The sequence below is a fragment of the Mus pahari genome, chromosome 20 (assembly GCF_900095145.1).
Source record: "Mus pahari chromosome 20, PAHARI_EIJ_v1.1, whole genome shotgun sequence".
In the NCBI taxonomy this organism is placed as follows: Eukaryota; Metazoa; Chordata; class Mammalia; order Rodentia; family Muridae; genus Mus; species Mus pahari.
In genome coordinates, this window is record NC_034609.1 from 44,962,200 (window position 1) to 44,985,699 (window position 23,500).

General features: G+C 53.8%; 1 protein-coding gene across 1 annotated transcript in view; it reads left to right on the forward strand.

The window, feature by feature from the left end:
* Jph3 (junctophilin 3) overlaps positions 1-18,248 on the forward strand; it is a 59,438-nt gene extending 41,190 nt beyond the window's left edge. The window contains exons 3-5 of the mRNA XM_021220584.2: positions 10,942-11,066; positions 13,338-14,206; positions 16,828-18,248. Coding sequence (XP_021076243.1) covers positions 10,942-11,066; positions 13,338-14,206; positions 16,828-16,908 — 1,075 coding nt within the window. The 3' untranslated portion in view covers positions 16,909-18,248. The remainder of the gene's footprint in view (positions 1-10,941; positions 11,067-13,337; positions 14,207-16,827) is intronic.
* The last annotated feature ends 5,252 nt before the right edge of the window (positions 18,249-23,500 follow it).

The following is a 23,500-nucleotide window of genomic DNA, read 5'->3' on the forward strand; positions in this document are numbered from 1 at the left end:
CCCCAAAGACACACACACACACACACACACACACACACACACACACACACACATAGAAACTGGATGGTGTGGGTGGAGCCTTTCCTCTGACTGGCCGAGAGCTCTCTGACTGGGCAGACTCAGCACTGGAGGGGGATGAGCCTCAGCCCGGCTTCCCCTCATAAACGAAGGTTTCCCCACCTGTGATGTGGGGTGGCCTGAGGTTATGACAGTATTCTGAGCAGAGCCCTGCCCACAGGGGAACCTCACAGTGCAGTCCCCAACTGCCATTCCTGCCAGGAAAACCGTACCCTTCTCTCGTCGGATTGCCTGGTTTTCTAAAATTGGCTTTCTAACCCCCACCTCCAAAGTCAGCCCTGGCGTTCCCACCTCAGCAGCAGTGAGGTTGGTGAGGTGGCATTCCAGCTAGCACAGAGGTGACCACAGGAGGAGGGCACTAACACGGGAAAAGAGAGGCCATTGGGAACATGACTTTGAGATGGTGGCGTTTAGCTGATGCAGACTGCGGGTGTTGCTCGTAGACTGGGTCGGTTTAGGCTCCGTTTGGGAAACAGGAAAGGGGGAACCTGCCTCACACCTCCGAGGTGAACTCCAGGTGTGCAGTAAGAGGCTGCTTCCTTACTACACGGAGCACGGCCGTGAAATCAAGTCAGCCTCGGCAGTGCGCTCGCACTCAACCTTGGGGAGGCTGAGGCAGGGCTGTGAATTTTAGATCAGCAAGCTCCTCAACACAAAGCAAGATCCTGGTTCAAAAGTCCAAGGGCTAAGACACAGCTCACCAGTGAGTGTGTGCTTACATGTGCAAAGCTCTGGGTTTGCAAACCTGAGCCCTGCAAGACGGCTTACTACGCTGCACTAAGCCCTGGGTTCCGTCTCCAGCACCATGTAAATCCGGGTGGAGGCATGGGAGGGATGGCTCCCTGTCACAGGGACCAGAGTTCAGATTCTAGCATCCACGTGAGTGACTTGAAAACCTTTGGAACTGCAGCTCTGGGAGGTCCAGAATCCTCTTCTGGTCCCTGTAGGTGCTTTCATGTATGCACACATAGACACATAGACACACACCCATTAGTAATCATGATGCTAAGGGCTGGAGGGATGGCTCAGCGGTTAAGAGCACTGACTGCTCTTCCAGGGGTCCTGAGTCCAATTCTCAGCTCACAACCATCTGTCATGGGATCTGATGCCCTCTTCTGGTGTGTTTGAAGACAGCCACAGTGTACTCATAGACATAGAATACATTTTAAAAATCTTTAAAATGATCTGGTGCCCAGGGTTGACATTTTAAAAGATGATTATTATTAACCATAATAGTATTTATATAACATATATTAAGTATAATAATTAATGATTATTAATTATATTAATATTTATATAATATATTATATATAATAATTGTTACTATGATAATTGCAGGCATCGTGACACATGCTTGTCAGTCTAGCACTCAGGAGGAAGACAGAGAGTCATTGTTCACGTCATCCTCAGTTACATATTAAGCTGGAGGCCAGCCTAAGCTACATGAGACCCTGTCACAAAAGTAATAAAAAGGCAAAACAAAAAGAGAAATGCAACTAGAGCTACATTGGGATGATACTACCCTGCTTGCCAGCCTGGAAGAGATGGGTGAGCTCTCCTGACCCACTGTGCAGGAGAGCCGTGGACGGGTCTCCCAGGAGAGCTCTTGTCATGTCCAGTACAGCACAGGTCTTAGCTAGGAGGTCACATTTCTGGAAATGGATCCCAAAAATAGATTTGCATCGCAAAAGTCAAATGTGATCAACAGATCATCGTTGGGCAGGAAATGACACGTGGCCACAATCCGCTTGGGGCAGCTCGGTGAACAGAACCAGGAAGTTCTGCAGCCCACGAACATGACACAGATTCCAAAGTGTGGTGTTAGGTTTAAGGGGAAAAAAAGCCAGAAGTGAGATGGACCATGTGATGTGACTTCCAGATTCGTGTCCCATGTCTGATGTGTGGGATCCGTAGCATTCAGCATCATGTCCCGTGTCTAATATATGGGAACGGTAGGGGACAGCACTGATGGTTTCCTGTGTCTGATGCGTGGGAACTGTAGCTCTCTGGCTAGCTGTGACACTGTGATGAAAATGTTCTAGATTTCAGACTTTATTGGGTTTTAGTGTGTTTGCATATCCACGGTGAGGTTTCTTGGAGCTGTTCAGGAGGCTGAGGCAGGAGGATTGTGAATTCCACACTGGATTGGGATACCTAATGAGACCCCGCCTCCAGAAGAGAAAGTGTTCCCTTGAAGACAGAAGAGAACTTCACTTGCGTCTCCAGTGTGCCATCTCGATGGCCCCAGAGTGATCTCACGCATTAGTGTGTCTGCATTGGGACCTGGACGTGCTTCTCAGCCACTGTGCCAGCCTCCTGCTGATCCTTCTCACCGGGCAGGCCCCGTCCTGTGCGCAGGCCCCAGTATCGGCCTGCGTCCAGCATCTGTGCCCATTGGGCATATTTGTCCGATGGGCACCGCTCCCAGAGGGCACCAGTGACTCAGAGCAGTGATGTGGAATCTTTGCTCCCTCACCACATGTGGCTGCTTGCAATGACAGCTTTTTATAAAGCTTCGTTCTTCTTTTATAGCAGAGTTTCATTCCCCTTAGAGAGGAACCTTCGAGGAAGGTGAAGGTGGTCGCTTCAGTGGGACAGGTCAGGGGCAGCCGCTGTACTGGCCCGATGTCCTCTGAGTCACTGCAGACCCTAGAGGGGCTGGGAGGTGACTCTTCTGTCCCTGGGTTCTTATGCTCTGTGCCTCCCCTTCCCCCCACCCCCAGCCTACCTCACCCCATACAGATGCAGCCAGATCAAGCATCTCCCCTGTGCCCTGGCTCCTTAATGTCCCCAGAAAGACTTAAAACAGGCTGGTGAGATGGCTCAGCAGGCAAGAGCACTGACTGCTCTTCCAAAGGTCCTGAGTTCAATTCCCACCAACCACATGGTGGCTCACAACCACCCATAATGAGATCTGACGCCCTCTTCTGGTGTGTCTGAAGATAGCCACAGTATTCTTATTTATAATAATAAATAAATCTTTGGGCCTGAGTCAGTGGGGTTGACTGGAGCGTGTGGGGTTGACCAGAGTGAGCAGGGCCAGCCAGACTGAGCCTAAGTCCTAAATTTAATTCCCAAGAGCCACATGAAGGCTCACAGCCATCTATATAGTTACAGTGTACTCATATACATAAAATAAATAAACCTTTTAAAAAAAAGAAAGACTTAAAACAACAAAACCAGGAAGCAGTATGTCTGTTGCCAGGGGCTGAGGCTGGGCATGTGTGATTGCTTGTGGGACATGAAGAGAAGGCGAAACTGGACTCTTGCGGGATGGTGCACCCCAGAATGTTCCTAGCACCTTTGAACTTGCTTGTTGAACCCAACTTGTCAGGGTAAATAGGCCAGAGCTCCGTGAGGCCACTTGGAAGTGAACCCACAGAACCTCCACTGTGGAGCAGCAGGCCCTGCTCCTGGCTCTCTTCCCTCAGTGACCCCTCTCTGTCCCACTCCACAGACCAGGTCGTGAGTCCTAGAGAGGGAGGCTCTTCCCAGCAGTGGCCAGTGAAAGAGGAGGCCGTGTGCTCACCGCAGCCTGTCAGGGCTCCACCTATGGTGATGCTGTGGCGGTCCATGGTCAAAACAGCTGTGTGTGTGCATACATGGAGGGCTGTGTGTAAATACATGTGCATGTGTGTGTGTATACATGTGCTGTGGTCAGGGCGGTTCTCCGGGTGTATGCTTGGGAGGGCTGTGTGTTAGTATATGCACCATTTAGTGCTGTGGTCAGGAGGGTTCTCTGCGTGAATGCATACAGCACAGGGTTAGTGGACCGATCACTTGGGAACAGCGGCTCAGACACTGTAGCCACCTTACGTTGGAGCACCTTACGTGTGGGTACCTTGGTGACCATGCTCTGAGCTGTGCCGGAGCACTTGGTGGCTGTAGCCAGGTCTGATTGGACATTTTAGACAGGAAGACCATATTTAAGGTCTGGGAGGGCAACTTAGCAAAATCCTGTCTAAAGAATAAGTTCAAATGAGCCACCATGCCCCGTGCCTGGCACAGAGTGTGAGGAGAAGGGCGGTGCTGTCCCCGAGGACACATGGGAACCTTCCAGCCTCTGGTGGGTTCAGGCGGGTCTAGATTGACCTCTTCTTGTGGTCCGTAGCAGGCAGGTCACAGGAGACATGCCTAACAATTCCCATGTATGGACCTGTGTAACGTCCATTCCTGAGGGACCACGATGGCAGTGGCTGTGCCTCCTGGGCCCTGTACAGAGCCTTGAAATGTCCTCCAAAGCTTATATATAGGCCCTCCACACCAGTCTGTAGCAGCCACTGGCAGTCGCTACGCAGCTGTTGGGAAGACGGAGCCAGCCTGAGTCTCCCTGGTTGTGACATAAAAACCATGGTGGCTCCGTCGTTCCTGTGCACAATGTCTGGTGTCAGGGCTGCCCAGAATCTCTAATCTCGTCAGGGTAAAAGCCAAGAGGTCACCGGCCAGTCCATGGGGCATGACAAACTCCGGTCCAGTCTCTAAGGGCTGGTCTGAGAGTCAGATGCTCAAGCCTGTGGGTCTAGCCCCCGGCAGGCACCTGGTTGCAGACAGGGCCTACAGACACCCTGCCTGGGCATGGTCCCTCCCCAGCAGCCTCCCTGGAGGAGGTGAGGTTGCCTTGACAACTGCAGCCTGGGGAGAGAAACTTGCTGTGAGGTTGGGTACTGCCAGTCGTGTCTCCAGGAGGCTGGCTTCCCTTGAGGAGGAGTAGGAAGGGTCTGTTTGCTCCTCAGCCCTAAGCCACCGGGACGGCATGGTGCTTCATCACGAACAGTGGGTTTAGGTCCACCATGTGTTGGGCACAGCTCCATCATATGCCTTTTGCTTCCCAAGGCTGTCAGCCCTGAGCACTATGAACTTGGGGCTTGACTCTTCCATCTTCCTAGGAGGAGGAGTCCAGATCAAGGTATAGGTGGGCTGGCTCCATGACAGGCCGTGAGGAGAGCCTGGTCCCAGCCCAGATCTGTTCTTTTCAAGATGGTGGCGGGTCCAATGTCTTCACAGAGCGCTCTCTCTCTCTCTCTCTCTCTCTCTCTCTCTCTCTCTCTCTCTCTCTCTCTCTCTGTTTTCAAGCTTTCTCAATAGGCCAGTGTACTGGATTAGGGCCCATCCTGGTGACCTCACCATCCCTGAATAAGGTCACGGCCATGAATATCTGGGGCAGGACCATTTATATGTCTACCAGGACCATGATGCGACCTGTGCCACACATACTTGACCTTTGTAGCTTAAGGCTGGCCTTAGAAGTGGCTTTAGAAGAAAAGCCACATTTACAGTCAAGTAGAAGCTCAGGTGACATATCCTAGCACTAAGGTGGCTGAGGTGGGAAATTGAAGAATTCAAGGCCTGTCTGGGCTAGAGAGAGAGAGAGAGAGAGAGAGAGAGAGAGAGAGAGAGAGAGAGAGAGAGAGAGAGAGAGAGAGAAGATGAATCGTATGGAGTGCAGATTGGGAAGGCTAAGAGAGCCGTCCAGCTCAGCTGCCTTCATGAGGGACAGAGTCTGCACCAGTGTGGCCCTGCCTGTGTCCTGCTGTCTGTCTGTCTGTGCCCACCACTGCTCTTGCTCCTTCTTAGACCAGACCTGGTTCAGAGCAGCAGCCGTCCAAGGTGTGTTCTGCAGTAAGGCATGTTGGCTGAGCACAAAGGAGCCCTTTCTCAACTCCTGGGCGGGGGAGGTTGAAGGCCTTGGGTAGAGGGTAAGACCTGCCAGGGGTTTTTATGAGAATGGTAATAGGCTAGGCCAGCAGCAGACATGCCCAGCTTGTGACAGAATAGACTTCCAGGAAACAAGCAGGGCCAAAGCCCTGAAAGGCACAAACCTATCTTGATGAAACAGGCCTTCCCTGAGGTTCAGTGATGTCTGGGGACTATATCTGGAGGAACTCCAATATCTGTTGCTCGTACTGACCAGAGGGCATATGTGAGTTCCTGAGTCCAGTAGAGATTAGCAGTGCAGCTGTGGCAGAGGAGGGGTTGGACGCATACACACAGTTGGCACCACTGTATACCATCGTGTGAGATCCCCAAGGGGCAAAGCCTAGAAGGAGGGAAGCAGTGATGCCCACGACCTCCTGCCAACCCAGGCCAGGGATAGACACAGAACAAGAGACAGCAAGACACTGGCCACAGAACATTGAGTTCCTATGGTCCAGGGGAAGAGGCAATTCTCACAGACACAGAGAAAAACAGAAGGGCCAATACCAGGGAGAGCTAGAAGGCTCTGGAACTCGAGCCCCTTCCTTCAGAGGCTCACTGTGATGTGACTCCTGACCCTCAGTGGCCAGGAGACCTGACCTGGGGTTCCCAGGGTCTGACTCCAGCGTCCAAGTATCTGTAGCGAGGAGACCAGAGTCACAAGGCAAGAAGATGGGAAACTGCCAGGGGGACGCAGGAAGACTTCCCAGGGGGAAATCTGGAAGAAACAGCTGTCTCAGGCTCTGGAGCCTTGCTGGTGAACGAAGCTGGGGGAGAGGAGGAGGATGGGAGTTGGGGGAGAGGGAGGGTCTCCTCATGGGTTCACTGCTTCGCTGAGCTCTGAGTCTCAGCCGCCTGTTTATAGGAGAGTGATCTGTGTTCCAAGAGGGGGCAGAGAAGTCAGGATGTAGAGCAGCTTCCTGTGGCCACACGCGGTCAGCAGCTTAAACGAGACAGTTGCACTCACAATCTGCAGCAGTCAGAGTGGATTTCCCGGGATCTGAGCAAGGTGGTGGGCTGCCCCTCCCAGAAGGCTCCAGGAAGGGTCTGCACCTTGGCTCCCCAGCCCCTTGACCCAGCTTCTCATGAGTAGGAGAAACACAGATGTCCGGTGACCTGAGGGCCAGACGCTGATCCACCTGGCTGTTGAGTGGTAACTTGGGTTTTGGCACACCCCTGGGGATCTTGCCCTCCACCCCAGATGATGCCATGCACTGTCAGCTTGCCTCTGGCCTCGGGCAGCGGTTTCTGTCAGCAGGCGCGGCTCTCTTTGGCAACTGCACATGTAGATGGTTCTCTCATGACCTTCTCCAGCAGTCGTCTGACGGGTCACATGCCTGATATGGCTACTGGACACCCGGCACATGCTCTGAAGATGGCTGTAGGGAAGGATTGGAGGCCTTATTGAGACATGTGCTGTGGGATCAAAGTCCTACAGTGTAACCCAGTGATCCTCCTGCCTCAGCTTCCTACATATTTGTGCGATGAGATCCCAGGTGCACACCACCACCTTACACAGTCCTGCCGTTGCTGGCACAAGGCCAACGTCACCCACTGGCTGGCCCGCCGTCCTAGGCCCTCCCTGGATCCCTACCCCATGGTCTTCCTGCAGTTAACTCCTCCCTCCATCTGGAAGATGACTGGTCCTGCCTGGCATCTGGTCTACCTCAGTTTCTTCTAACCAGGATGACTCCGAGTCCTGGATCATGACTCGCTGACCCTCAGTCACTCTGGGCTTTATGTTGTCACCTCCTGTCTGGATGCCTGAGCCTCTGGTGAGGACCACGGGTACAACTATGTCCATGCAGGAGGAGCTGTGGCACAACAACCGTGCAGAGAATCCAGCATTATTGTTATTATATTATTTTTTTTTAGATTTATTTATTTATTACATGTAAGTACACTGTAGCTGTCTTCAGACACTCCAGAGGAGGGAGTCAAATTTCCTTATGGATGGTTGTGAGCCACCATGTGGTTGCTGGGATTTGAACTCAGGACCTTCAGAAGAGCAGTCAGGTGCTCTTACCCGCTGAGCCATCTCACCAGCCCCATATTATTATTATTATTATTACAGCATTAATGGCAGGTGTAGGAGAGCCTCCCATAGGCTGAGTGTCCCCTCTATGACACTGCAGCCAGACCTCACAAGTATGAGCCTAGACAGCGGGAGTCCCCTTTGGAGGTTGCTGTCCCTTAGAGGACTCATTCAGGTCCTGCAAATCTTGTTTTAGATGAACCTTTGCCATGTGTTGGAGTTATCACTAACCACTGCTGGTATTGGTTGATTTTATTTTAGGATTAGCACAGTATACTTTTATACATGTGTGGCCTGTATATGTAAACATGCACACAGTGTGGGTGAGTTAATGGTATCACAGCTGCTAAGGGATGTTGGGAAATCATGAGCTGTCTCTTGAGCAGCGCTGCGAGCTCAGAGGGCGAGTGGAGCTGTGTGCCCACTCAGGTCAGCGTGGAGCCTGACCAGCACCCACTTGAGAAGTTTCATCTGTGCAGAGTAGGCTCAGCACCCCAGCTTTCCGTCTGTGGATCTGGGGGTACACAGTCTCCCCTGCTCCCCGGGACACTTCAGCTCAGCAGCTGTTCTCTGTCAGGACTATGTCCCCGGGGAATTTCTGCAGAAGAAGCCTGCAGCCTGCAGCCATGCGTCCTCAGCTGATACATTATCAGTAATTAATTATGTGTTGGCTAGTGCTGTGTTAGTGTAAGGTTGTGATGACAAATACCAGATACCCACAGAATATTCTAGAGAAGGTGTAATTCTCATCTCACATTACATGGGACATGAGGTCATGGCTTTGTTGAGAAGCAATTGTCTTCCTGCTTCCAGGAACTAATGTGCTTCCAGGGACATTATTTTACTAATACTACATTTTAACATATTGGATTCTTTTCTTTTTCTTTTTCTTTCTTTTTTTCTTTTCTTTTCTTTTTTTTAAGGTTTACTTATTATTTATATCTAAGTACACTGTAGCTGTCTTTAAAGACCACAGACGAAGGCGTCAGATCTCATTATGGATGGTTGTGAGCTACCATGTGGTTGCTGAGATTTGAACTCAGGACCTTCAGAAGAGCAGTCAGTGCTCTTAACCACTGAGCCATCTCTCCAGCCCATGTTGGGTTTTCTTGACTCCTGGGGCTGGCTCCCTGGTATATGGCAGAAAACAGAAGGTCATAAGGCCTGAGGTGCCCCACTAGAGAACTTGGGGACTGGACTGGGGGGTCCTGCTTCCCTTCCATGATATTTATTCGTGGCTTGGGCTTCTCCTCTTGCATCTGGAGAGCATATTTTCTTCTAATATAATCATTTGAAAAATGAAGCTCAAAGCTGTAAACGTAAGGGATCTAGGAGTTGGCTTGGAGACCCCAAGTCACCTGCACCATGGGACATGAGACCCAGGCTGCCAGGTAAAGGCTGTGCACTGAGAGCTTGCTCTCCCATGTGTCTGTGGGGGAGTCCATCTCTGGGAGATGATAGGATTATCGGGGTGGAGCCCACAAGAATGGTATTAGTGCCCTTTAGGCCAAAGCATGAGAGATGCCTTCTCTTCCTCCAAAGACGCAGTCTGAGGATGCCATCTGTAACCAGGAAGTGGGTCTCCCCCAGGTGGCACCCTAACTTTGAATCCAGCCTCAGAACTGGGAAAAAGATGTCCCTGACTGAAAGCCCCTCACCCCACTGCTTACTCTGAATTTCCCAGACCATGGGCAAGAGAGCTGAAGGGAAATCCCACCTTTATCTCAGGGCCTGGGGACTGCTGTTTCCAGTGTCTGGGAAGTGGTATTAATGTGTAGCGTGCGTGGTCCAGCTCTGGAGCCAGCATGCCAGGGAGGAGGAGGAGAAGGAGGAGGAGGAGGAGGAGGAGGAGGAGGTGGAGGAACAGATGAGAAATGCTCCGTTCAGCCCTGGAACTCTAGCCGCTGCTTTTACAAGGGTAGGGTGGCCCTGTGGGACTCGGCAAGACCCACCTCAAGCAGGACTGGAGGCATATATGCCTGTCCCATCCATCCCAGAGTGTCCTGTATCCTCTTTGCCAGAACATGAACCTCCCCATGCCCAGGGCTAGAAGGAGCTTGCGAGACAGCTCCTGTAGCGTGGGCCAAGTGGTGACCCGTCACTGCTTCCAGCCTAGGACGGGATTGCCCAGCCCCAAGGTTCCCACAGTGTGGTGTGTGCGTATTAATTAAAAGCACGTGTTCTGGGGTTACTTAACAGTGCACTGGCCTTTCAGTGGACCCAAGTTCCATTCCCGGCACCTGTGCTCACAGCCACCTTCCAGGGGAGGTAATGCCCTATCCTGTCCTCCAGGGTCAGTCCGCAGCAGCAGCATATACTCACTCACACAGACACACAAGTCAAAAACACAAGCTTAAGAAACAACGGGGGTTGGGCTGGTGAGATGGCTCAGTGTGTAAGAGCACCTGACTGCTCTTCCGAAGGTCCGGAGTTCAAATCCCAGCAACCACATGGTGGCTCACAACCATCCGTAACAAGATCTGACGCCCTCTTCTGGAGTGTCTGAAGACAGCTACAGTGTACTTACATATAATAAATAAATAAATCTTAAAAAAAAAAAAAAACAACGGGGGCAGCCGGGCCTGGTGGCGCAGGCCTTTAATCCCAGCACTCGGGAGGCAGAGGCAGGCCGATTTCTGAGTTCGAGGCCAGCCTGGTCTACAGCGTGAGTTCCAGGACAGCCAGAGCTACACAGAGAAACCCTGTCTCGGAAAACCAAAAAAAAAAAAAAAAAAAAGAAAAGAAAAGAAACAACGGGGGCTGTAGAGGCATCTTAGTGGCTTGATCACCTACTGTCATTTGTAGAGAAGCCAGCTTCCATTCCCGGCACCCACACCATGGCTCACAAGTGCCTGCAACTCCAGTCCTAGGTGATCCAACGGCCTTATTCTGGCCTCTGTTGACGCACATGCAAGCAAAGCACCCATTTACATAAAGTAAAAAGCAAAAAGGAAATGCACACTTTCTCCACAGGCTGCTACACTAAGGCTGGCTGGATGACGCCTGGAATGTTTGTCATGTGACTAATTGAATGAACAGGGTCTGAGGGTAGCCACCCAGGTACTCACAGCAAAGGGCCGTCCCTTCTGGGCCTTGACTCAATGCTCACCCATTGCCTCCTGTCTCCCCCCCAGGACCTCCCACTCACGGGCCAAGGCTGAGGCAGCACTTACTGCGGCTCAGAAAGCCCAGGAGGAAGCACGGATCGCCAGGATCACTGCCAAAGAGTTCTCTCCCTCCTTCCAGCACAGGGAAAACGGTGAGTTCTGCCTGGGACGGTGGCCCGATGCCAACCAGGGCGGGTTGTCACCCTGAGCTAGCGCCTTACCAGTGATCTCCCTTGCAAACACGTGTGGGTGTGCATGGACTTTAGCTCTCTGCATGTTCTCGGGACATTGCATCTTCTTCTGGTCCCTTGGTTATTCTATAGCCATCTACAGGGGTGGCTTTGATCCCTCTGTAGCAAGGGTGACTCAAGAGCTGATGATATCTAGACTCGTCTGACCATTTTTGTTGCTTGTTTCTAATACAATATTTTATTCTGTAGCCCAGGCTGGCCCATGGCAATCCTCCTGCCTCAGCCTCCTTTGTGCTGAGTTTGATTTAATCTTAATATGCACTTATGAAGTGCAGGCAGTCATGTGTGGGGAGTGGCTGCCAGGTTGGGGAATCTCCAGCGAGTGGAAGCTTGCACGGTGTTCTGTGGAAGTCACTACCCTCTGGGAGACATGTGAACGGAGGCATGGAGCCTCCAGTGTTGGGACAGTCAACTGAGGTAGTGGTTGTGCTGTGCCCACAAAGCCTCACAGTGCATTCTGGGAAGTATCTTGGAGACAAAGTCATAGCCCCCGTGCTCCCCTGTCTGCCCCCAGCTGCTGTATACAGGGTGAGACTAGAAAGCTATGGGGCTAGGGTGTGCTGTGCCGGATCCGTGTTTTCACACCAATGAGGACGGGGCCTCTGGGCCTGGGCTGAGGAGCCAAGCTCACACAGCTGGTGGTGCCAGTCAGAAGGTCAAATCAGTCTTGCTGTCTGTTCCTTTGAGGGATCCCCCAGGACTCAGTCACCAAGCCCTGGCCACCAGCACATCTCTCAGATGTTTCCGGTTTAGAGGCAGGGGTGGGGGTGGGGGGCGGGAGAGGTGGCCATCAACTCTCTGCTCACAGTTTCTCTCACCCAGCAGCTCTTAGCTTAAAGAGACAGACAGACAGACAGACAGGAATAAAAAAGCAAGCAAGCAAGCAAGTGCTGGTCTCTAGTGGTGAGGCTCGTCAGACTGAGGTGGCTCTTGTTCAAGTCGCCGGGCCGCAGGCAATCTGCTAAGCACGTAACTGACCCCAAGCCAGGACAACCACGTGTAGAATATATAGGTCGACAAACATATTAATAATTCCCACAGGTCCCCAGGCTCCAGCCTGCTGCTGGAGATCTTTCTGGGATCCTACTGCACTGTCCCTAGGAACTTTGGTTGGAGGGGACTCAATACTATCTGAGGCACTTCTGTGTGGAATGATGACCAAGAGATTTATCCATCAGGCATTCTGATGATCTGGGGGCAAGACCCATAGGAACCAGCCCTGCCCATAGCTGGACTTTGGACCTTTGCCTACCAGATGTGTGCCCTTATGCCCCATGTACGTGGGCCTTGGAGCACCCAGCTGGCCCAGGATAGTGTTTCTTCTGGGGAGACCTCAGCTACTATTTTCTGTTCAGAGATGCCTCCTTGAGAGAGTCTATGAGAATATCCTTCAATTCGCAGTACCTCAGCTGCCCCCTTACTGGGACGGGACCAGACCATGGGACTTGGCAGATGCAGAACCCCTTCCTGGCTGTTGCTCTCTGTGGTCTCTGGCCAAGGCTGCTGCCTGGGAGGCTGCCATGGCCTCCTCTCTCCAGTATTGTTACTTCCAGGTGCCCTTACTTCCCCTCTGTGATTCACTTCTAAAAACATTACCGAAGTATTTATCAGCTAGGGGCAGAAGGCTGCCCTCCTATGGGCTGGCTGCTTGGGGAAGACCCTGGTGGCCGGTCCCTCTGAGACTGTCTGAAGCCACGGGGCTGAAAGGACGGATACAAAATGAGTCAGAGCAGTGCCCGGAGCATAGAAGCTGATTCCCTATCCTTAAAGCCGGCACAGCCGTGTACCGGGACTCGAGGCAGGAATAAAGGCACTGAGATTAATTTGCCCCAGGTGCCTTCTTGGTCTTCATAATGGTCTTCCAGGGACAGCACAGGCTTTGCAGCTAATTTTAGCTGAGAATGACCTCCATGGTGCTGGCAGGCGGGCACAAGTCTCCCTGTAAGGTGCAGAGCCCTCTCACCCTTTTGAAGAAGGCTACAGGGCACACGGCAGGCTCATGCCCTCACTATCCAGATCCCCGTTTTCCACCTAAGAGACTCTGGTGACAGAAAGTGCTTCGCTTTAAGGCCCTGCCAGTTATCTTTGCTGAGTTACCCAACCCACACAGGGCACAAGACCTCTCTGCAGTGGGCTCCACGTAACTCCGAGCCCTTTTGTCTCCCACCCAAGGGCTTGAGTACCAGAGGCCAAAGCATCAGATGTCCTGCGATGACATCGAGGTGCTCTCCACCGGGACACCCCTGCAGCAGGAGAGCCCCGAGCTGTACCGAAAGGGCACCACCCCTTCTGATCTGACCCCCGACGACAGTCCCCTGCAGAGCTTCCCCGCCAGCCCCACATCTACCCCTCCGCCAGCTCCTGCCTCCAGGACCAAGATGGCCCACTTCTCCAGGCAGGTCTCCGTGGATGAGGAGCGAAGCGGGGACATCCAGATGCTCCTTGAGGGCCGCGGAGGGGACTATGCCCGCAACAGCTGGGGCGAGGAGAAGGCTGGGGCCTCTAGGGGTATCCGCAGCGGTGCCCTACGAAGCGGCCAGCCCACTGAGGACTTCCGCACCCGGGGCTCAGGCCACAAGCAGCCTGGGAACCCCAAGCCCCGGGAGCGGCGGACGGAGTCCCCCACCACGTTCTCGTGGACTTCCCACCACCGGGCAGGCAATCCCTGTTCTGGGGGCCCCAAACTGCTAGAGCCAGATGAGGAGCAGCTGAGCAACTACAAGCTGGAGATGAAGCCCTTACTGAGGATGGATGCCTGTCCACAGGATACGCACCCACAGAGACGGCGTCACAGCCGGGGTGCTGGGGGGGACCGGGGCTTCGGGCTACAGAGACTGAGGTCCAAATCCCAGAACAAGGAGAACCTCAGGCCAGCCTCCTCTGCAGAACCCACGGTGCAGAAACTCGAGAGCCTGCGGCTGGGGGACCGGCCCGAGCCCCGTCTGCTGCGTTGGGACCTGACCTTCTCCCCACCCCAGAAGTCCCTGCCTGTTGCACTCGAGTCTGACGAGGAGACTGGGGATGAGCTCAAGTCCAGCACGGTAAGTGGCTCCCACCCTGTGCCGGGCAGAGGCAGGGCAACCCAGGGCCACCTCGTGTTCCCTCTGTTTTCTGTGGATTTCCTTGCCAGGGGTTGGGATGTGGGTGTCTATGGGAAGGAAGCAGAGATAGTGTGCCATAGGCACCATACTTGTCTGAGATGGATGCCTGAGAAGGCTCCTCCTGGCCTCAGCCTTTAGAAGCAGTGTGGGTGCCCTGAAAGCCCTTAAGCGGGGAGGGGCCAGGCTGACCGGTGCAGACCTGTTACTGTCTGTGGCTTGTTCTAGGTTTGGGCTGGAGGAGGGCCTCAGCCCTCTGTCCAGACAGCCTTTCTCTTCTGGGAACCTTTCATTTTTGCCAGACGCTAAAACAGGTTAAGGGTTCAGCTCCCAGGATGTTGATGCTGTCTGTACACATGGGACAATGGGTGGGAGCCCTGCGAGCCTCCCCCGAGGCCAGGCCCCAAGGCTTCCCTCTCTGTGAAGCTGCAGTGAGAAGTTGTTAGGAATCCATAGCATTGAGATTCCTGGGCCCTTTGGCGATATCACATCCTACAGGGTGTAGGTCAGACTCCCACGTTAGTTCCCTTGCCTGGACTCTCAAGATCAACTCTGTCTGGCAGGGACTGCTCCCCTTCTCCCCCAGTCTTCACTTTCTGTCCTGGGATGGGCCTTTTGAAGGAAACAGCAGCTTTCCCTGGACCAGCCAGGGCTGGGACACTTTTGGTCTTCCTGGGACCTCGAAGCCAACAGCTGGCTCCGTGACAGAAGGCAGCTGGAAGGGATGCTGGCAACACAGGAGCCTGGCAGACAGGACCCTCTGATGCCTGAGCTTTATGTGACGAACTGGATTTCTGAGCACCTAGCTGTGTCTGCAGGTTGTAAGGCAGTCCCCACAGGAGTTCCCTGTGGCATGTGACTTGTGTGGGTCACACACCTGTGCGGGGACCCAGAGGGACCCTCTGCAGGGCTCTTACTGCTGCTGCAGCAGGGATCAGTGGCCATCTCAAGGGACCTTGGGGTGATGTGGCTTCACTTCAAGCCTCCAGGAGTCACTTGCCCTAGGTGAGAAGTGGCCTGTGGCCTAAGATTCTCCTTAAAGGCACTGATTGTCTGTCCTCGCTGTTACAATTCTAAAATGTCTCCTCCACTCCAATTGCTGCTGGGAACCCAGCCCTGGGTTGGAGCCCTGGCTTGGGCCTCCCCCTGCCGAGCCTGCTGTACAGTTGTGGGCATGTGGTGTGTGCGGCTATTTTGGGAGCAGCACGGCCGTGGGCAGGGGTGGGAGGCTCAGGAGTAGTTCTTTATTTAGCTCTCTTAACCATGTTGGCTTTTTGGGGGGTGCTTTAAGAAGAGGCTTCTGGCCGGGGCTGTTATCTCAATGGTAGAGCGCACTTGCCCAGTGTACATATGGCCTCGGGTTCAGTCCCCAGCACCGCTGGAAAGGAACGGCAAAGCTTTAGCCACACCCATCACCCTAGCACCCCAGAGCTTAATACAAGAAGAGCGCCATGGTCATTCCAGCCTGGGCTACATAAGGAGGCTATCTTTAGAGAGAGCACAGCGTGTAAAGTGAGCCTGAGTTTGCTGGCTCGGCAGCTGAGAGCACCAGCTGCTCTTCAGAGGACCCAGGTTCAATTCCCAGCACCCACATGGCAGCTCACAACTGCTTATCCAGTTCCAGGGAACCTGACACCCGCACACAGGCATGCATGCAGAAAAACCACCCAGTGCCCAGAAAACAAATACTAAAAAATAAAAGTGGCCAATGTCCACAGCAGACAAGGACTCTTGGGTCTGGGGATCTGAGCTAAAGGTGCATGTGTGTGGTCAACCTGGGCACCACGTCCACTCCGAGGGTGACGTGCAGGGCTGTGGGTTAGAAGTCCCATGGGCTCTGACACACATGGGGCCTGGCTGGGGCTTCTGCAGTGCCAGTTCCTGTGCTCCTCTCTGGACTGCTGTCAAGGGCAAGTGCAAAGCCTCCATGGCAATGGGACTGTGGGGCTTCCCCTCCTGCTGTGTGTGCAAAGTCTGCTCCCCGGGCTGCAACAAGGCAAGGTACAGGAGCAGGCAGCTAACCAGGCAGGTGTCTTGGGGCCCCTCAGGGCCAGTGGCTGTAATAGGGGTGACAGTGAGCTGTGCTGAGAGCTAAGGGCTTGAGTAAGTGTGGGGAGAAGCTGGGTACTGGGTGCATGGTAAGAACTAGGCCCGGGCTGGTGAGATGGCTCAGTGGGTAAGAGCACCCGACTGCTCTTCCGAAGGTCCGAAGTTAAAATCCCAGCAACCACATGGTGGCTCATAACCATCTGTAATAACAAGATCTGACTCCCTCTTCTGGAGTGTCTGAAGACAGCTACAGTGTACTTACATATAATAAATAAATAAATCTTTAAAAAACAAAAAACAAAAACTAGGCCCAAGAGAGTAGCCTATGGGCAGCAAGCAGGTCTTTGAGCACAGGAGACTCCAAGTGACCCAGCTTCCCACTAGGTTGAGGAAGACTAGTGTCGAAAGCCCCAAGGGCCAGCAGACAGGGACTGCAGGAGGGCAGCCGCTCCATCAGGCACTGTGTGTACGAGGCCCAGCCCTGGCCTCACGCTCACCTGTCCTCTCTGTTCCAGGGCTCAGCTCCCATCTTGGTCGTCATGGTGATCCTGCTCAACATTGGAGTCGCCATTTTGTTTATTAACTTTTTCATCTGACAAGATCGTTGTGACCACGGAAGCGATGATGTACAAAAGGGACGCTAAAAGCAAAACATGGAGGGAGGGGGCTCCTGACTTGGGACAGCCCCACGGCGCCTGTCCTTCCACAGAAGAACAACATGATTGGGTATCAATCACAGTTTGCCTTTTTTTCTGGGTAATGTTTTTTTGGATTTTAGCCAAAATTCTTTGCTTGTATAACACGATGCTGTGTGGCCTGGGAGGAGGCGGCCGGCATGCCACCCGTCCAGCTTGGTGTGAGCGGGTCCGGGCAAACCAGCGGCCAAAAGATCGGGACCTTCATATTTCCTGCCAGGTGTGGAGGAAGGTGGCGCCTTGACCGGGGTGCCAGGCGAGCCGGGAGAGGGGGAGGGCAGCCAGGGAGTGCAGCTGTGCAAGGGAGTAGCTGGGAGTGTGGGCCCAGGCCTGGGGACAGGGTGTCCTGGCCTCTGTCTCCATGGAGTCTGTGCTGCGTAGCTGTGGAGGGAGAGGGAAGCCCCTGCTCTTCTTCCCAGAACAGACCATGATCCCTCTTCTTGGCACTGCCCAAAGGCTCTCCTAAGGAGGCCGCCTCCCCACACTGAGTCTTAAGGCAATGTCTGTTCCCCCGCTGTCCTCCGCTCACTCATTGTTGGCCCTGTCCAGCCATCCTCCCTCCAGACCCAGGGAGGCCATGCTGCAGACGTCCAGGGCTGACCCCAACCCGGCCGGGCACATCTGAGCCCCGATGCCAAGGGGGCTATGGCCCACATGCCCCGGACAGCCTGACAGCACGCCTGGGTTCTGTCTGAGCATGTGCCGTTCGTTTTGCACCTAGTATGCAGGATGTATATTCAGGCTTCCGTGTCCCTGGCAGTGGCGCCCCACGGAGGACGTCACCTCTCACTGACCTCCACGGGGTCTCACATCTTTGCACTGTGCCTGCCTCGACTTCCCCTGACAGATATGCATATTCCCTCCAGATGCCTCAGAGCTACTCCACAGAGTCTGGTCCCGGGACAGGAATGTGGTTGAAGCCAGTGGCTTGAATGCCCTGGGCCCTGTTGCATACCCAGCACTCCCGGATGTACAATGTAACTTGTTTCAGTCAAACAACAGGTTCCTCATGTCTCTGCCTTCTCTACCAGGGTTGTTCCCTCATCCAAACAAATGAACAAGGGACGCCAGCCCGCCTGGCCCCCGTGGCTCCNTCAGTCTCCTTGGGTGCGGCCCGTCTTGTCTTCTGGACTCCGCCTTGCTTTGCTCATGTCCTCTGCTAACTTTTGAGCAGATTTCTTTACTACAGTGCACTGGATTGCTATATTTTTAACCAGAAATAAACTACAGATTAGAGCATGTTCCAGCGACGCTCAGCTTTCTTGTTTCCGTTATCCACGCTGTCCCCTGTCCACCGCCTGTCCCTCCTCTGAGCTAGTTTGGATCAGGGGAGGTGGTGGGGGGGAGGTTCAGCAGGTGACCCGAAGCATCTCTGGTTTCTAAGGGGGTTCCATCTTTTTGTACAGCGTACTTTTCCGTTCACCTTTTTTAAAATATCGAGTGGTTGCTGCTGATCTGGCGTGAACCTAATAAAGATTCCTGCTCTTTGCAGCCATGAGAGCCGTCCACACTGGGCTATGTGAATTGTATTTGACTGCAGATGCGAGGGGCTCAGTGTGCACAGCAGAAGCTCCTCGCCCGCCCATCAGGGTGCCTCCTCACATCACCTGACACGCACACAAAGCGCAGCCCAAACGTGCTTAAGGGGCTCTGGCAGGGGACAGTGCCCACCCAGTCACTTGCTATGAGTGATGTTACCATAGCCCAGAGTCCACAGCCTGGTGTCCCACTGGCAGCCTGTAGTGTGCGGTAGAGTGGGTTCCAGGCAGGTGACGGAGGCTGAACACACCAGATCCTGGCAGATCCAACAGGCTGAGCAGCAGGGGAGGGGACACCTTGCTGTGGTCTGTGGCTTCTGTTCTCCCGCCCCTGCAGGGCCTGCAGCATGCTGAGCAAGATGAGGATGGTAGCTGGCGGGGACAGGACGGTGTCACTCTGGCTCCCGGGCACACCGCGTGTCCTGAGTTTGAACTGAGATCAAGCACAGCCTCAGAAGACACTTTTTTTCCGGGGTGAAAGGAAATCCTTCTTGACACCCAAGGCCCTTGGTGCCTGCAACATGGCTGTACAGCTGTTGAGCACTGAGTCCTGCACGTTGCAGACTCACTCTTGCACATATGGAGGGAGTCCCAAAGTCACACACACACACACACACACACACACACACACACACACACACAACCAGGCAGCAGCACAGAGCATTGGCTGACTGGTCATGGTGGTGGGATCAGAAATTCCACAGCTACCACAATGTGAGGCCCATGCACAGAGAGCGGTCTGCTTTCCATGACTGACTGACAGACACCTGACAAGAGGCCCCTCCACATCCACACTAATCCCAGGGACTGTGATCACTTGTGGCCAGGTTGGTACCCAGGGCAAGCAGAGGTCAGCCACGTATCCCTCTTCCAGTGTGTTCTTGTTCACTGGACAAACAGGGCCAGCGTAGACAGCCCATACATAGGGCCACCCTCAGGGAGACTGAAGACACTGCTGGGAGCTCAGAGTGCTCAGTCGCCCAGCGATGAGCAGGAGACAAGAGGTAGCTTGAGTTCGTGGTTGCCCTTCAAAGATCTTCTAGGCAGTGACACCGGCACAGACAGACACATCCTACCTTACATCTGCACAGCCCTGCTCCAAAGGCCTGGTGGCCGCTTATTCTATCCCCTCTGTAACGTTCCGTAAGAGAGGATGTGGGATGTTACATTCTCTTCCAGTTCAAGCTTGGTTTTACTGGCTCCTCCTGCTCGTGTCTTCCTCTATAGAAGTCTCTGGCCGTGAAGCTCAGCACAAGTTCCTATTCCAGCACGTCTCCACATCGCGCCGTCAGCTGACAGCCACGCAGGCCACTTCCTGACACCAAACAGCCCTGTGCCACCACTTCACCACTACAGTGGGTGAGCATCCAGAAGGGGTAGTGAGCCCTTAGCTCTGCTGTCTTGCCAAGGTCCAGCTGCAGGCCAAGCACACGCCAGGACAACCAAGTGCCCCTGAGTGCCAAGAACTGTCCTATGCACCCTGGCTTTGAAAGAAGAAAACATATAGCTGTCTTTGTTCAAACAGCTAAGCTGCATTCCAATGGGAATACTGGGAACATGGCCGCAAGGCCCAAGCCTGCCTCTTGTGAGGAGCTAGACAAGGCCTGCCTGGCAGCATGCGCGTGAACAAGTGGGGCGGCAGAGTCCTCATGTGGAGGGCTGAGCACACTCCAGACTCCAGTACAGGCCGCTCCCAAAGCCTGCTTTTTTATGCCTCCCCTAATATGGCCAGGGCTCACGCGCATACTGGGAGTGTGCTGGCTCAGCTTCGTCCTAAACCTCAGAGACTCACCACCACTACACGAAGAAGGAATGGCTACACTCTACAGGAGGTGGGCTGGGGTAGGGGGCACAGGCCAAGTGTTTCCAAGGTCACTAGAACAGGGAAGGCAGCCAGCCACCTCACAGCTACCTCACTTCTGGGATGGTCTTTAGCCTGTCCACCCCAGACCACAGGTCAAGATGCAAACACTTCACACTCCATCACACAGACTCATCCTGGCCTTTGACCTTCCCCACCCAGCTGCAGGTAGGTCTCCGCTGGATGTTGGTCCCCCTCCTGTGTTGACATGCCAGTTAGCATGCTGCTTTCTGTCTACCTTGAAGACCTTGTCTCAGTTCTGGTAAAGGTCCTTAAGGCACAGCAGCACCCCCCACCCCCACTGCACTGTGTGAAAACAAGAGATAAGTAAAGCTGTGGGGGTACAGTTCAACCTTTCCCACCGAAGGGGCTCTACTCTCTCCCTTGGCCAGCATCCCCTTTAAGTAGGGACGTCTCCACCAACTTACCTCCAACAAAAGGCTCTTGCAGATCATTCTGAGCCCACGAGGCAGATGCTACCATGCAGGGTGGGGTAAGCAGTCACTGGATACAGGCTGAAGACTCAGGGCACAGCGGGTAGCATGACACGGCGTACAGACAGCAGCACCGTCACAAGGCCCAGTGTCTGGCATGTCCCTGTTGCTCGTAAGACCCACAGCTTGCACACTGCCCACTGGGAGCAGCCGTAGCCGTCAGAACCTCAGCTGAGGACAGGAGCCCTCATCCTCAGTGGCTCCTTGGGCTGGCGTTCCTGGCTCTGCTGTTGCCTACAGGTCAGCCTGTCTGCCCTCCCTCCCGCCCGTCCTCCCCCCTCCCAGCAAGCCAGTCCTCAATGTTTCAGATGGAGCCTGCTGCTTACACCATTCACCACTCCCAAAGGAAAGCCACCCAGATGACCCGAGGACTTTGCTGAGCTTCACGTGGCAAGGACACTGCTGTAGATGCCTTTGTGTAACTGTGTCAACAGTCATCTGCTTTACCTTTCTCTGATCTTTTTATTTCCTCTCTCTTGGTGCATGTAAACCACTCGTTAATGAGAATGACTGCTTTGCGGGCGAGGTGGGGCTGTCACCTGAGTTCCTTCCGGCGCAGTGGCTGCTCTTGCCTTGGTCTCTTTACTTGGAAACGGCTTGGTTCATCAAAAACTGGAAACAAACCCTCTCTAATGAATGTAACTTTAAATCAGATTTCACACCTGAGGCAAGGGACACTCAGATTCCTCTGCTCCTTTACTTAATAAACTCATTTAAAATCTCAGGACGCCAGTCTCACTTCATTACCAACCACCTTCCTGAAAGCCCCGCCCCCACTCCCTTCCAGGGGCAGGGTGGGTGGAGCCTCCACCCAGTCCCTCCCAGTCTGGGAACACCCTGCCCCAATGTTGTCCTGTAATTAACTCCCTGTTCCAGCACTTTGTGGGAAAAGAGAGCTTGTGGGCAAGACAGTCTAGGATAGGAAGGGGCCCTCATGAAGGCCTCCTCCCCATCAGAGAGGGTCACCTCACTTCCCTCATCTCCATGACAAGCCCCAGAGCTTGAGTCCTGCCTCTAGGCACCGAGCCCAGGAGGCAAGGAGCTCTGAGCAGCCCAGCCATCTCCAGCCCCTGCACTGTGTCCGGCTGTACTGACGGCTACCTGGGTCTCCACTGTACACGCCTGTGCCGAGGACAGTGACCAAGACCCCAAGAGACAGTCCCTTGGGGAAGCACTCTGTTCTCCATGTTAGCCTACCCGTGACAGGTGCAGCACCTTGTTCGCTTGGCACGAGGATCTGAGTGACCGGCAGCACACGGACCTCACACGCCAGGGCTGGAGCCTCACCATATAAAAAACAGCTATCCCATCTCCTCCCTACGACAAACTAGGAAGGTGTGTGCCCGTGCGGCTGTCACCATGTGCGTGCCAAGAGCAAGTGGGAAGCTGAGAGCAGGTGGGAAGCATGATGTCCCTCTGGTGGGCGGGAAGGCTGCTTTCTAGCCTGGACACCTCTGTATTTCCACTTTGTCATCTGGCCATTGACTTGCTCCTGACAGCAGTCCACTCAATAGTTACAATACTGTCAAACCACTAAAAAAAAAAAAAAAAAAAAAAAATCATACTTATAATAGTGTTTCCAGCTGGGCAGGATGGTTCATGTTTTTACTGCAGCACTTGGGAGGCAGAGGCAGGTAATTCTCTGCGAGTTTGATTGAGTCCAGCCTGGTCTAAATAATGAGTTCCAGGACACCCAGGGATACCCAGTGAGACCGTCTTGAAACAAACCAAAGAATAAAGTGCTCCAGCCTGCTTGATGGTTCTGTTTTCAATCTACTCTGCCAACCCCAAAAGATCCAGGGCCTTTAAGCATTTCCTCAGCCTCGGCTAGTGGCATGAACTGGGTGGGCTAGCTCAGCTGCTCCTGGGGATACTCAATCCACCAAATCTACCACCAGCCAGACTCCAGGCAGCCCTCCTCAGCATCCTGGCCGGCACAGGCCCCAGCTCTGTACTGGCCACAGTAGCCAGAGTGACACTGGACCGACAGATGATGGTGTGTATGACTGGAGCAGTGGCTGTCTGGGGGCCTGGTGGCTTAGACATGCCCTTCCTGCCTCACAGCTCCATGCCTGTCTTCTTCCACTTGCCCTGAGGCTCACTGCCCAGGACAGACACTGCCCATCACGGAGCTGACGCCTCAGAGCTGCTCTCTCACTGCGGAAGCAGAGGCTCACTGTGTGGCCCAGCCTGGCCTACAGCTCACTCTTACTGCAACAGAGCCCCCTGCTCCATGGCCAAGTGGCTGACATCATCAGGGGCTCTTGTCCTCCAGCCTTGCTGTCATTTCACAGAAGACAGCCCTGTGCCCACAAAGGAAAAGGGAAGGGAAGGAGACAGCAATGGGGGGAGGGGGGCTGGAACAATGGCTCCGAGGTTAAGAGCACGTGCTGCCTTTCCAGAGGACCCAGGTTCAATTCCCAGTGCCCATGTAATGCCAGCTCTTCGTCCCATCCCCTCTTCTAGCCACTGTGAACACTGGCATGTACATTCATACAAATAAAGGTATAATACTTGTCTGAAAATGAGGGAGGAAAAACCCCAAAAACATTGCAGTGGAGCAGATGGACATATCGGCGAATCCAGAATATTCTACCACC